This window comes from Salmo salar, chromosome 08 (genome assembly GCF_965601325.2).
Source record: "Salmo salar chromosome 08, fSalSal1, whole genome shotgun sequence".
NCBI classification, from domain to species: domain Eukaryota; kingdom Metazoa; phylum Chordata; class Actinopteri; order Salmoniformes; family Salmonidae; genus Salmo; species Salmo salar.
The window spans coordinates 31580001-31592269 of record NC_138298.1 but is presented as its reverse complement, the minus strand read 5'-3'; the positions used below and the strand labels follow the sequence as shown (position 1 = coordinate 31592269).

Sequence of the window (12269 nt, the reverse complement as noted above, 5' to 3'; positions counted from 1 at the left end):
GTATTTTATAGTCATCTTACCTGGACATATTGGACCTGAGATGCTTGACTCGTTCAGAGTTCCTCTCAAAGGGGACAGTGTACAACTGCTTCATCCTGACTTGATGTTGTTTCAGGACTCTAGAAATAGTTATGGTTACATTGTGAATATTTCCAAACGTAATGTTGTCTGTCAACACTCTGTCCCGAATCTCTGTGAGTTTTATGCCATTGTTTCTGATGACCATATCAACGGTTGCAGTTTCCTGCACAGCAGTGAGAATCCTACCTCTCCTGCCTGTGGGAGGTAACTGTTGGGTCCTAAGCAGAAATACAAAAACAACTACCGGTACACACAAATGGGTTTGGAGGCTTTGCTCAATTTACTTTTGTAATGTGCAGTTCAGTCAGATGCCATTTCAGAATGCACATCTTACCTGTTTGTTTTGCCGGAAATTTCTCACAATAGATGTTACTGTTGAGAGTTGCAGATTTGGCTGCACTCAGACCAGCCTCTCTCATTGATAGACCATGATTTATTACATGATCAATTATAGTAGCCCTAATCTCATCTGAGACAACAGCTGATGATCTTCCTCTCAGTCTTCTTCCACCACGCGTACGTACTCCTCTTCCTCTCCCAGCCACTCTTCTTCCTCTGTCAGCCTCTTCTCTATCTCTGGCTGGGTCCATGTTTACATTACAGTACAGCATTATTCCTCAGATGTCTCCTTTTCTATAGATGGTAATGTCATTGACAGACTAACACCTGGGCCCATGTTTACATTACAGTACAGCATTATTCCGCAGATGTCTCCTTTTGTATAGATGGTAATGTAATTGACAGACTAACACCTGGGCAGGTGTTCAGCTACAATGGGAATCAGCTGTGGTTGGTCTAATTGTTTTGATAGTATTTCATTATTTAGATGTGGAATATATTTCAATACGGTATTAATGTAGAAATGTAGTAAATTGCTGTCTCATTCAATGTTGTGTTATGTTAGGTTTGGAACTTAAGTTTAACAGTTTTGAACAGAGTATGTAAACATGTGCAAACTGGCCTGTAGGTACATGGAGTTTTGGTGGTGGTTGTGTCTGAGTGAGAAAATAATTAATGACATTTAAAAGATGTAATCATTGAATGCATTCTGTGACAAAGAAATGAAAAATGATCCTCAGTTTACACACATAGACTGTTGTTGTGCTCACTGTGGGAAGAGTTTAGAAAAAGTGACTTAAGTATTGAGAAATGGGTCCTAAGTGTTGAGACCGCAGCCCCAGTCTAACTCTCTGTCTGCTCCCAGATACCACTCTATTATAATACACTACATAACCAGGGCACATAGGGTTCCATTTGGGACACATCCTCTGTATGTGTAGGGCTTTCAAAGGCACTGGTGTTTAGCATCACTGTAGTGTAGTCTTCTGCTTCATATTCTGTACTGTCATGTCTTCCCCAATGGCATACAGCTAATGACAGGAAAAAACTTTCATGTTATTATTTATGAATAACTGTGTGTGTCGTGCGTGCGTGCGTGCGTGCGTGCGTGCATGCGTGCGTGTGTCTGCGTGACTGTGTGTGATTGTATGAATAACTTTGATATCTAGCTCCTAGTTTTGATAGTCTAGCTCCTAGTTTTGATAGTCTAGCTCATAGTTTTGATAGTCTAGCTCCTAGTTTTGATAGTCTAGCTCCTAGTTTTGATAGTCTAGCTCATAGTTTTGATAGTCTAGCTCATAGTTTTGATAGTCTAGCTCCTAGTTTTGATAGTCTAGCTCATAGTTTTGATAGTCTGGCTCATAGTTTTGATAGTCTAGCTCATAGTTTTGATAGTTTAGCACATAGTTTTGATAGTCTAGCTCATAGTTTTGATAGTCTAGCTCCTAGTTTTGATAGTCTAGCTCATAGTTTTGATAGTCTAGCTCATAGTTTTGATAGTTTAGCACATAGTTTTGATAGTCTGGCTCATAGTTTTGATAGTCTAGCTCATAGTTTTGATATCTAGCTCATAGTTTTGATAGTCTAGCTCATAGTTTTGATATCTAGCTCATAGTTTTCATAGTCTAGCTCATAGTTTTGATATCTAGCTCATAGTTTTGATAGTCTAGCTCATAGTTTTGATATCTAGCTCATAGTTTTGATATCTAGCTCATAGTTTTGATAGTCTAGCTCTTAGTTTTGATAGTGTCTCGATCTGTACAACGTGAACACAGATAGATACAAATAAGACACCAGGCCTCAGCTATGGTAAGACTGATGTTGCCACCAGTCCTAAGCTATGGTAAGACTGATGTTGACCCCAGTCCTAAGCTATGGTAAGACTGATGTTGACACCAGGCCTCAGCTATGGTAAGACTGATGTTGACACCAGGCCTCAGCTATGGTAAGACTGATGTTGACACCAGTCCTAAGCTATGGTAAGACTGATGTTGACACCAGGCCTCAGCTATGGTAAGACTGATGTTGACACCAGTCCTAAGCTATGGTAAGACTGATGTTGACACCAGGCCTCAGCTATGGTAAGACTGATGTTGACACCAGGCCTCAGCTATGGTAAGACTGATGTTGACACCAGGCCTCAGCTATGGTAAGACTGATGTTGACACCAGGCCTCAGCTATGGTAAGACTGATGTTGACACCAGGCCTCAGCTATGGTAAGACTGATGTTGACACCAGGCCTCAACTATGGTAAGACTGATGTTGACACCAGGCCTCAACTATGGTAAGACTGATGTTGACACCAGGCCTCAGCTATGGTAAGACTGATGTTGACACCAGGCCTCAGCTATGGTAAGACTGATGTTGACACCAGGCCTCAGCTATGGTAAGACTGATGTTGACACCAGGCCTCAGCTATGGTAAGACTGATGTTGACACCAGGCCTCTACTATGGTAAGACTGATGTTGTGGTCTCTCCTCTTCCATACACATGATGGCGACGTCCAACATCCCAACGTGGAAAATGATCAGTCACAGTTTACTCCAGAGATGGGCAAGTCTGGTCCACGTGGGGCCTGCTGCTTTCAATTCTGTTAGTTCAGATCTGGTAAACTAGGTGTATTAAACCAGGAAACCAGTGTCTGATCTTGATCTGGTAGACTAGGTGTGTTAAACCAGGAAACCAGTGTCTGATCTAGATCTGGTAGACTAGGTGTGTTAAACCAGGAAACCAGTGTCTGATCTTGATCTGGTAGACTAGGTGTGTTAAACCAGGAAACCAGTGTCAGATCTAGATCTGGTAGACTAGGTGTGTTAAACCAGGAAACCAGTGTCTGATCTAGATCTGGTAGACTAGGTGTATTAAACCAGTTGTGTGAATTTAAGTTTTGTGTGAAAGACAGAACCAGCTGACATTCAGGCTCCACAAGGACCAACGTGCCCATCTCTGCTCTCCTTAAAGCTGCTTCTTATGATGATCTGTTTCCCTTATGAACGTATTCATAACGCCATATAGAAGATCTGTTTCCCTTATGAACGTATTCATAACGCCATATAGAAGATCTGTTTCCCTTATGAACGTATTCATAACACCATATAGAAGATCTGTTTCCCTTGTGAACGTATTCATAACACCATATAGAAGATCTGTTTCCCTTATGAACGTATTCATAACACCATATAGAAGATCTGTTTCCCTTATGAACGTATTCATAACACCATATAGAAGATCTGTTTCCCTTATGAACGTATTCATAACACCATATAGAAGATCTGTTTCCCTTATGAACGTATTCATAACACCATATAGAAGATCTGTTTCCCTTATGAACGTATTCATAACGCCATATAGTTCATCTGTTTCCCTTATGAACGTATTCATAACGCCATATAGAAGATCTGTTTCCCTTATGAACGTATTCATAACACCATATAGAAGATCTGTTTCCCTTATGAACGTATTCATAACACCATATAGAAGATCTGTTTCCCTTATGAACGTATTCATAACACCATATAGAAGATCTGTTTCCCTTATGAACGTATTCATAACACCATATAGAAGATCTGTTTCCCTTATGAACGTATTCATAACACCATATAGAAGATCTGTTTCCCTTATGAACGTATTCATAACACCATATAGAAGATCTGTTTCCCTTATGAACGTATTCATAACACCATATAGAAGATCTGTTTCCCTTATGAACGTATTCATATCACCATATAGAAGATCTGTTTCCCTTATGAACGTATTCATAACACCATATAGAATATCTGTTTCCCTTATGAACGTATTCATAACACCATATAGAAGATCTGTTTCCCTTATGAACATATTCATAACGCCATATAGAAGCAAAGCGTTAGTGTTAGGAAGGCCTTTTCATAACGCCTTACGACTGCATCCAAAAGGTTCTACTAATATAATTCTAACGCATTATAACTATTCAGAAGCCGAGCGTCACCAAAAAGGAGCAAAGAAAAACATCAGCCTAAACCTTGGAGTGAAGGGGCGGAGTCTTTGCATAGTGAAGCCACGCCCTCTATGTTTAATGAATACAAGTTCTTGATTTTAGCACTTGGTATCAGTTGGTATTGACAGTACTGCATGGTGGATAAGAAACTAACCAATGGTTACACAGTTTCAGAAAAGTATATCTTATATATAGATATGTATATATATATATATATATATAGAGAGAGAGAGAGAGATGTATATTCATTTATAGGCTAAGCTTTAAAATAGCACAGTAAACACTTTGCACACATGATATAAACCACAACATTTCTCTGGTTTGTTAAGTTCCTCTCAGACCAATGTTATGGAGGGAGGTCGCCCAAAGAAGCATGAACTCAACTAGCCGTGTTGTAGGCAATTTTGTTGTAGTTGTTCTTTACTGTAAAGTCAGAATACTGGAGATTCAGAACACTTGGACCGCACAGAGAAAACAACAGGAAAAAAACAAGAGAAGTTATAAAAACAGTCAAGTAGAGATATTGAATTTGTATAATAGTTCACATCATTTCTGGGGGTTTCTCTCTCTCTCTCTCTCTCTCTCTCTCTCTCTCTCTCTCACTCTGACTCTCTCACGCACCATCTCTTTCCCTCCATTTCTCTCTCCCCCTCCTCTCATCCTTCATTCCTGTACAGTTGGTGTAGTGGTGACAGTAGAAACAGCTAAAGGGCTCATAGTGATGGTTGGTTGAAGTTTGTACAGAAACGTTTCTTTTTGTGTAAACAGGCACACACAGATGGACTAGACGGGGGGGGGGGGGGGGGGGGGTGTACCCCATGGCCACGACCCCCCTAGTCACCGACAACAAAATGTCTGTTTGTGTTGTTCATCAGTCTTTCTTTGATTCCTCTTTGTCTATTGTCTATTTTCGGAACCCTTGGTTTATAAGTCCAGTTGATACACCCTCCCTGCATCCCTTTCTTAAACACAGTGGTTTTCTTCCATCGTTCGTCCTTTGGCTTTGGGCCCGGGGTCTCAGGCCTGCTGAGATGAAATTAAGGCCTACTATGGTCCTAGAAGTTCCTTCTACACCTTGGTTCTACAGTTCCAGTTCTAGAGTTCTTCTGTTCTACAGTTACAGTTCTAGACTTCTTCTGTTTTACAGTTCCAGTTCTAGAGTTCTTCTGTTCTACAGTTCCAGTTCTAGAGTTCTTCTGTTCTACAGTTCCAGTTCTACAGTTCTTCTGTTCTACAGTTCCAGTTCTAGACTTCTTCTGTTTTACAGTTCCAGTTCTAGAGTTCTTCTGTTCTACAGTTCCAGTTCTACAGTTCTTCTGTTCTACAGTTCCAGTTCTAGAGCTCTTCTGTTCTACAGTTCCAGTTCTAGAGTTCTTCTGTTTTACAGTTCCAGTTCTAGAGCTCTTCTGTTCTACAGTTCCAGTTCTAGAGTTCTTCTGTTTTACAGTTCCAGTTCTAGAGCTCTTCTGTTTTACAGTTCCAGTTCTAGAGTTTGTCTTCAGTTCCACAGCTACAGTTCTAGAGTTCTTCTGTTTTACATTTGCAAGTCTAGATTTCTTTCTCCAGCACTTTGTCCTGCTGTCTCCCGTGGCGATGGAGATGAAAGGTTCCATTCTAGCTGGCCACTCCCAGATAATGAAGTTTCAAAACAAGCCCATGGTCTGGTTGTCATAGATTTGTTTGTGTTTGGTTGTTTTCTCTCTCTCTCTTTCTCTCTCTCTTTCTCTAACGTTGCCGCCAATGTTGGCCGGTTCTCTATTGTGCAAATTCACGCTGTCTCTGGTAGGTCCACTCGGAACGAGCTAGCAAATCCTTTTGTGGGCTGCAAGGCAAGAGAAAACACACTTGTTAGACAAATGGTGTCTATCCCTCTCTCTTGCTCTTTTATTCTGTACATTTTAAAATAATCATCATGGCCATTAGCACAAGGGTTGTGTCCCAAATGACAACTTTTGACCAGGGCCTTATGTGGCCACTATAGGGACTAGGGTGCCATTTGGGATGCACTCCTGGTGTTTTACCTGTCCTTATATGGTCTGTCCAGAAAACCTCCTGGCCCTAATTATAAACTACAACAAGACTATAATAACTGGTTATAAACTACGACCAGACTATAATAACTGGTTATAAACTACAACCAGACTATAATAACTGGTTATAAACTACAACCAGAATATAATAACTGTTATAAACTACAACCGGACTATAATAACTGGTTATAAAATACAACCGGACTATAATAACTGGTTATAAACTACAACCAGACTATAACAACTGGTTATAAACTACAACCAGACTATAATAACTGGTTATAAACTACAACCAGACTATAATAACTGGTTATAAAATACAACCGGACTATAATAACTGGTTATAAACTACAACCAGACTATAATAACTGTTATAAACTACAACTAGACTATAATAACTGGTTATAAAATACAACCGGACTATAATAACTGGTTATAAATTACAACCGGACTATAATAACTGGTTATAAACTACAACTAGACTATAACAACTGGTTATAAACTACAACCAGACTATAATAACTAGTTACAAACTACAACCAGACTATAACAACTGGTTATAAACTACAACCAGACCATAACAACTGGTTATAAACTACAGGTTATGTCAGAATTTGGCTAAAGCAGAGACACTATAGGTGATGTTAAAGGGGCAATCTGGGGTTCAAACACCAACATTTTTTGGTAAACAGTTGAGGGATGGTTGAACTACAGTTGAGGGATGGTTGAACTACAGTTGAGGGATGGTTGAACTACAGTTGAGGGATGGTTGAACTACAGTTGAGGGATGGTTGAACTATAGTTGAGGGATGGTTTAACTACAGTTGTGGGATGGTTGAACTACAGTTGGACTAAAGTCATGGGGCATTTCTAAGATACAGTCTTCAATAATCAATGGCTATAGTCCGATATCTTTCATTGACACGTCCAAAATGTGATGTTGGTACCAATCCCAGATTGCTCAGATATGAAGCAGACAGAAGGGAATGAAGCTGTTCTTGTAATTATCTATGCTCCGTAGCACAGCACCAAATGACAAGGCACAACACACACACACACACATATTTTATGTTCATCTATACTTGTGGGGACCTATAACTATTTTCCATTCAAAATCCTATTTCCCCTAACCCCTAAACCTAACCATTAACCTTAACCCTAACCCTAACCCCTAACCCTAACCTGTAACCCTAACCCCTAACCCTAACCATTAACCTTAACCCTAACCCCTAACCCTAACCTGTAACCCTAACCCCTAACCCTAAACCTAAACCTAACCCTAACCCTAACCCCTAAACCTAACCCTAACCTGTAGCCCTAACCCCTAACCCTAAACCTAATCCTAACCTGTAACCCTAACCCTAACCTGTAACCCTAACCCCTAAACCTAACCCTAACCTGTAACCGTAACCCCTAACCCTAAACCCAACCCTAACCTGTAACCCTAACCCCTAAACCTTAACCTGTAACCCTAACCCTAACCTGTAACCCTAACCCCTAAACCTAACCCTAACCCCTAAACCTAACCATTAACCTCAACCATAACCCTAACCCCTAACCCTAACCTGTAACCCTAACCCTAAACCTAACCCTAACCCCTAAACCTAACCCTAACCTGTAGCCCTAACCCCTAACCCTAACCCTAACCTGTAACCCTAACCCTAACCTGTAACCCTAACCCTAACCCTAACCCCTAAACCTAACCCTAACCTGTAACCGTAACCCCTAACCCTAAACCCAACCCTAACCTGTAACCCTAACCCCTAAACCTAACCCTAACCTGTAACCCTAACCCTAACCTGTAACCCTAACCCTAACCCCTATACCTAACCCTAACCTGTAACCCCTAACCCCTAACCCTAACCTGTAACCCTAACCCCTAAACCTAACCCTAACCTGTAACCCTAACCCTAAACCTAACCTGTAACCCTAACCCTAACCCCTAAACCTAACCCTAACCTGTAACCCTAAACCCGTAACCCTAACCCGTAACCCTAACCTTAACCCGTAACCTTAACCCAAACCTAAATCTAACGCCTAACTCTAAACGTAACCACTAACCCCGTACCCTTACCCTAACCCTAAACCTAACCCCTAGGTGTGAATGGAAAAGGGTAGGAGAAAGCATTGACTGTGGGAGTTAGTGAGGGCCTAATTAAGAGAGCTGGAGGGGCCACTGACATGAGGAGGAAGTTCAACAAAAAATGTATGTATTTATTTGCTCAATCTGGTTTTGTCTTTTTTATATTTTATATTTCATTATATTACATCAAGCCCTTTAACACTTTTCTCTGTAGAACTTAATCCTGTCATCCCTTGGTGGGATTTCCAATGATGTACTTACTTATTTAATTATTTATCTATTCATTTCACTGATTCAGTTTGCATGCCTTATAATATTAATAATATTAATATAATATTTGTTTTTAAAATTCAACTTTTTTACCCTCAGAAGTTTATTAATAATTGTCTTCCTCCTGTTGTTGAACTGTGATGGGTGACCCCTATAGACCCCTATAGACCCCTATCGGCCTCTCATGTTCTCCCACCCTCTCCAGACCGGTCCGATGTACAGTATAGAAACAGGGAAGAAAGTTGCAATAGGCCCGTGCAACCCAAGGTTTTACAACAGCAGAAACAGAAACCCTCTTAAACCTAAACCAAACCCCTAAGACTAACATAGTCTTCGTCCTCATGGGGATGTGGGAATTGTCCCCACGAGGGAGAATCTTCCTTGTTGTACAATCCATGGGGAGACTTTGGGGGATTTTAGGTCCCTGCAAGGATAGAAGAACCAACCCATACATCAAACACACACACACACACACACACACACACACACACACACACACACACACACACACACACACACACACACACACACACACACACACACACACACACACACACACACACACACACACGTAGATCCAGACAGACACACTCACACAGCATGCCCTAAAATGTAGATTCACAATTTACAGCAGCGTGTTAATTTAGCAGAGGAGCTGCTCGTTATGTAACTAAGTGTTAAAACATGGTTAAAAACAAACGTCTTCACTCCCTGCCAGTTTAATGATGTCCTGGCGTTGTAGCTCTTTATGTTTCCATAGAAGCACGTGGCAAATGGTACCCTACACCTTACATAGCGCATTTCATTTAACAAGGTCCCACAGAGCTCTGGTCAAAAGCAGTACACTACATAGGGAATAGGGTGCCATTTCTGACGCATACCATAGTGAGAAGAGACTACTAGGTGGAAGGACAATCAGTAGTTGTGCAGGAAGGTGTTTTTAGAAAAAGAATGCCGTTTTTTATCGATGAGTCGTAGGCTACGTCCCTGTTCCCTACTTTTCACCAGGACCCAGGGGGAAATAGGGTGCGACTTCAGAGGCATGTCTAGTATGACTGTGAGCAGACACCAGACTACATTATAATATTACTACTGCTCAGTACATGTTTTGTAGAAGAATAACCTTGTTTTCTAGTTTTCGGTGAACATGTCAAAACAGAAAAAAGTGTTGAGATGTCTAATCTGACCTTGTTTGCTAAGCAGTGGTTCACTGATAGAAAAAAAGGCCGAAGAACTATAGTTGAGAAAATCTGCTAATAGAACAAGTAATAGTATATATATAGGGGGGACAGGAAAGAAAAAGGTGGCCACAAACACATTTTTGAATCAAAAGTTGATTTCTTTTTATTTGTTATTATTTCAAACAATAAATATGGTGAAGGATTTAGGAGGTCAGAGAAATATATAGTGGGGTTTAGGAGAAGGGTTACATTTAGAAAGAATCAAACAACTAAATGTTTACTTCAATTGCATTTCTGAACAGAAAATACACCAATAAAAAAGCAATAGACTCTCTCAATTTCAAAAAGTATCTTTTAAAAAATGTTATCAGATCAGAAGTTATTTGCAAAAGTATATTTAAAAAATATTATCAAATCAGAATTTCTTTAAAAAGTATATTTTATAACTATTATCAGATCAGAGTATCTTTTAAAAAGTATCTTTTAAAAATATGATCAGATCAGAATTTCTATGATTTTTATATTTTTCTATATTTACAGATCAGAGGTTTTTTTCCAAAGTATATTTAAAAAATATTATCAGATCAGAATATCTTTCAGAAAGTTGCTAATATGGATAGTGGACCAGGCCAAAGTCTGTGGGCTGTAGTGACGTAGTCTGGTACTCATACTCACAGAAGGTGGGTTTGTATGGTAGCGGTAGTGTACCCCTTAAGGACTCATAGTCTTTCCTCTCTAGCGTGGTGTCTGTAGTAGTAGTGGCAGTAGCTCTAGCTGTAGCTGGGCTGTTGTGTTGGAGATGTAGCTGATGTGACTGGTGGAGGTGGTGGAGGTGGTGGTGGTGGAGGTGGTGCATTGACCGTGGCAGTGTGGTGCATCCGCCGCCATCTTTTCCGAACGTAGAGAATGACCTATCAGAGGTGGTGAGGTCAGAAGTCAGCGTAAGGTCGTTGTCGTGGTGACCGGACGCGGCGGTGGCGGGTACCTCAGTGTTCGGCACGGAGTCCATGCCTGGCACGTGCAGGTTGCTACGGTAGTCGCCACCGGTACCCTGGCGACCGTCGCCAGCGACGAAAGCTGGCATCCAGCAGCGGTCAGAGTGACCCAGGGCCTTACACTCCTCTGTACAGTTAGAGAAGAGATCTGTACCTACAGGGAGGGAAGGAGGAGAGGTGGGTGGGTGGTGGGAGGGAGGGTGAGAGGAGAGGTGGGTGGGTGGGAGGAAGGGAGGGGGAGGGAGGGAGGGGTGAGAAGGAGAGGTAGGTGGAGAGAGCAGTAGGGAGGGAGTTGAGAGGAAAAGAGTGGTGGAAGGATGGATGCAGGGAAGGAGGGGTGGGGGTGAGGAGGGAGATAAATGGAGGGAGGGGTAGAGAGAAAGAGAGAGGATAAACAAGTTAGAAAATTGGTTTGTGATGTTAAAAACAACAGAACGCTATTAATCAAACAGACAGTGGTAAACAGTGATGGAGTCTTTGGTTTTTTGAACAGATTTCTCATTCATCTGAAGCAATATGCAATCATACCAGCATTATGTTACAAAACCATTACACCCTCCATCTATCAATCAACTTCCTCCAACTGCCGCATGAACACAACTGATGTTCAAGACACAGTCTCACCCAAAACGGAGATAAAACTACATCCCAAATATAACCCTATTCGCCATTATAGTGCACTACTTTTGGCCTCAAAAGCCAGAGAGATTTGCCATTTGGAACACAGTGTGAGACAAAGTTACACTACACTAAGACAAAAAACAACAATTATATTCTGAAATACACTACAAAAAGCCACATAGTGTGATGATGATTATTGAACGATTTTGAGTTCCTTTTGAATCCGACACAGACCGGCAATTCATTGACACTGAGCGTTTGCCAAAACACTGGCTGAGACAAAACAAAAAGGCGAAAATTGCGATCCAATAACTCACGCTGAGCGTAAAAGAGGTACAGTTGAGTTAATTAGTCACTCTTAGAGAGAAGAAAGGGAATATAAAAAGAAGTGGGAGTGGAAGAGAGGGATGGAGGGAGAGGGAAAGAGAAACGGAGAGAGAGGGGGAGGGAGAGAAAGAGAGAGAGAGACAGAGACAGAGAGAGAGAGGAGGGGAGATGGTGGGAGAGAAAAAGAGGGCCTGAGGAAGAGGAGGAGAATGAGAGAGAGAAAGAGAGAGGGAGGAAGAGAGAAACAGAGTACGAGGAGAGAGAGAGAGAGAGAGAGAGAGAGAGAGAGAGAGAAAGAGAGAGAGAGAGACGGAGGAAGAGAGAAACAGAGTACGAGGAGAGAGAGAGAAAGATGGAGGAAGAG

General features: G+C 41.3%; 1 protein-coding gene across 4 annotated transcripts in view; it reads right to left on the bottom strand.

Moving 5' to 3' along the window:
* Positions 1 to 4790: 4790 nt before the first annotated feature.
* Positions 4791 to 12269, bottom strand: part of LOC106610486 (protocadherin-10) — a 31590-nt gene continuing 24111 nt past the window's right edge. Inside the window, exons 4-5 of one of the 4 annotated variants that reach the window (XM_082978595.1) lie at positions 10823 to 11111; positions 4791 to 6220 (exon numbers count right to left, since the gene is read on the bottom strand). In XM_082978595.1, the coding sequence (XP_082834721.1) occupies positions 6154 to 6220; positions 10823 to 11111 (356 nt within the window). In that variant the 3' untranslated portion in view covers positions 4791 to 6153. Of the gene's footprint in view, positions 6221 to 10099; positions 11112 to 12269 lie in introns of those variants that run through there. The other 3 variants (XM_082978596.1, XM_082978594.1, XM_082978593.1) reach the window with 3 other exon arrangements.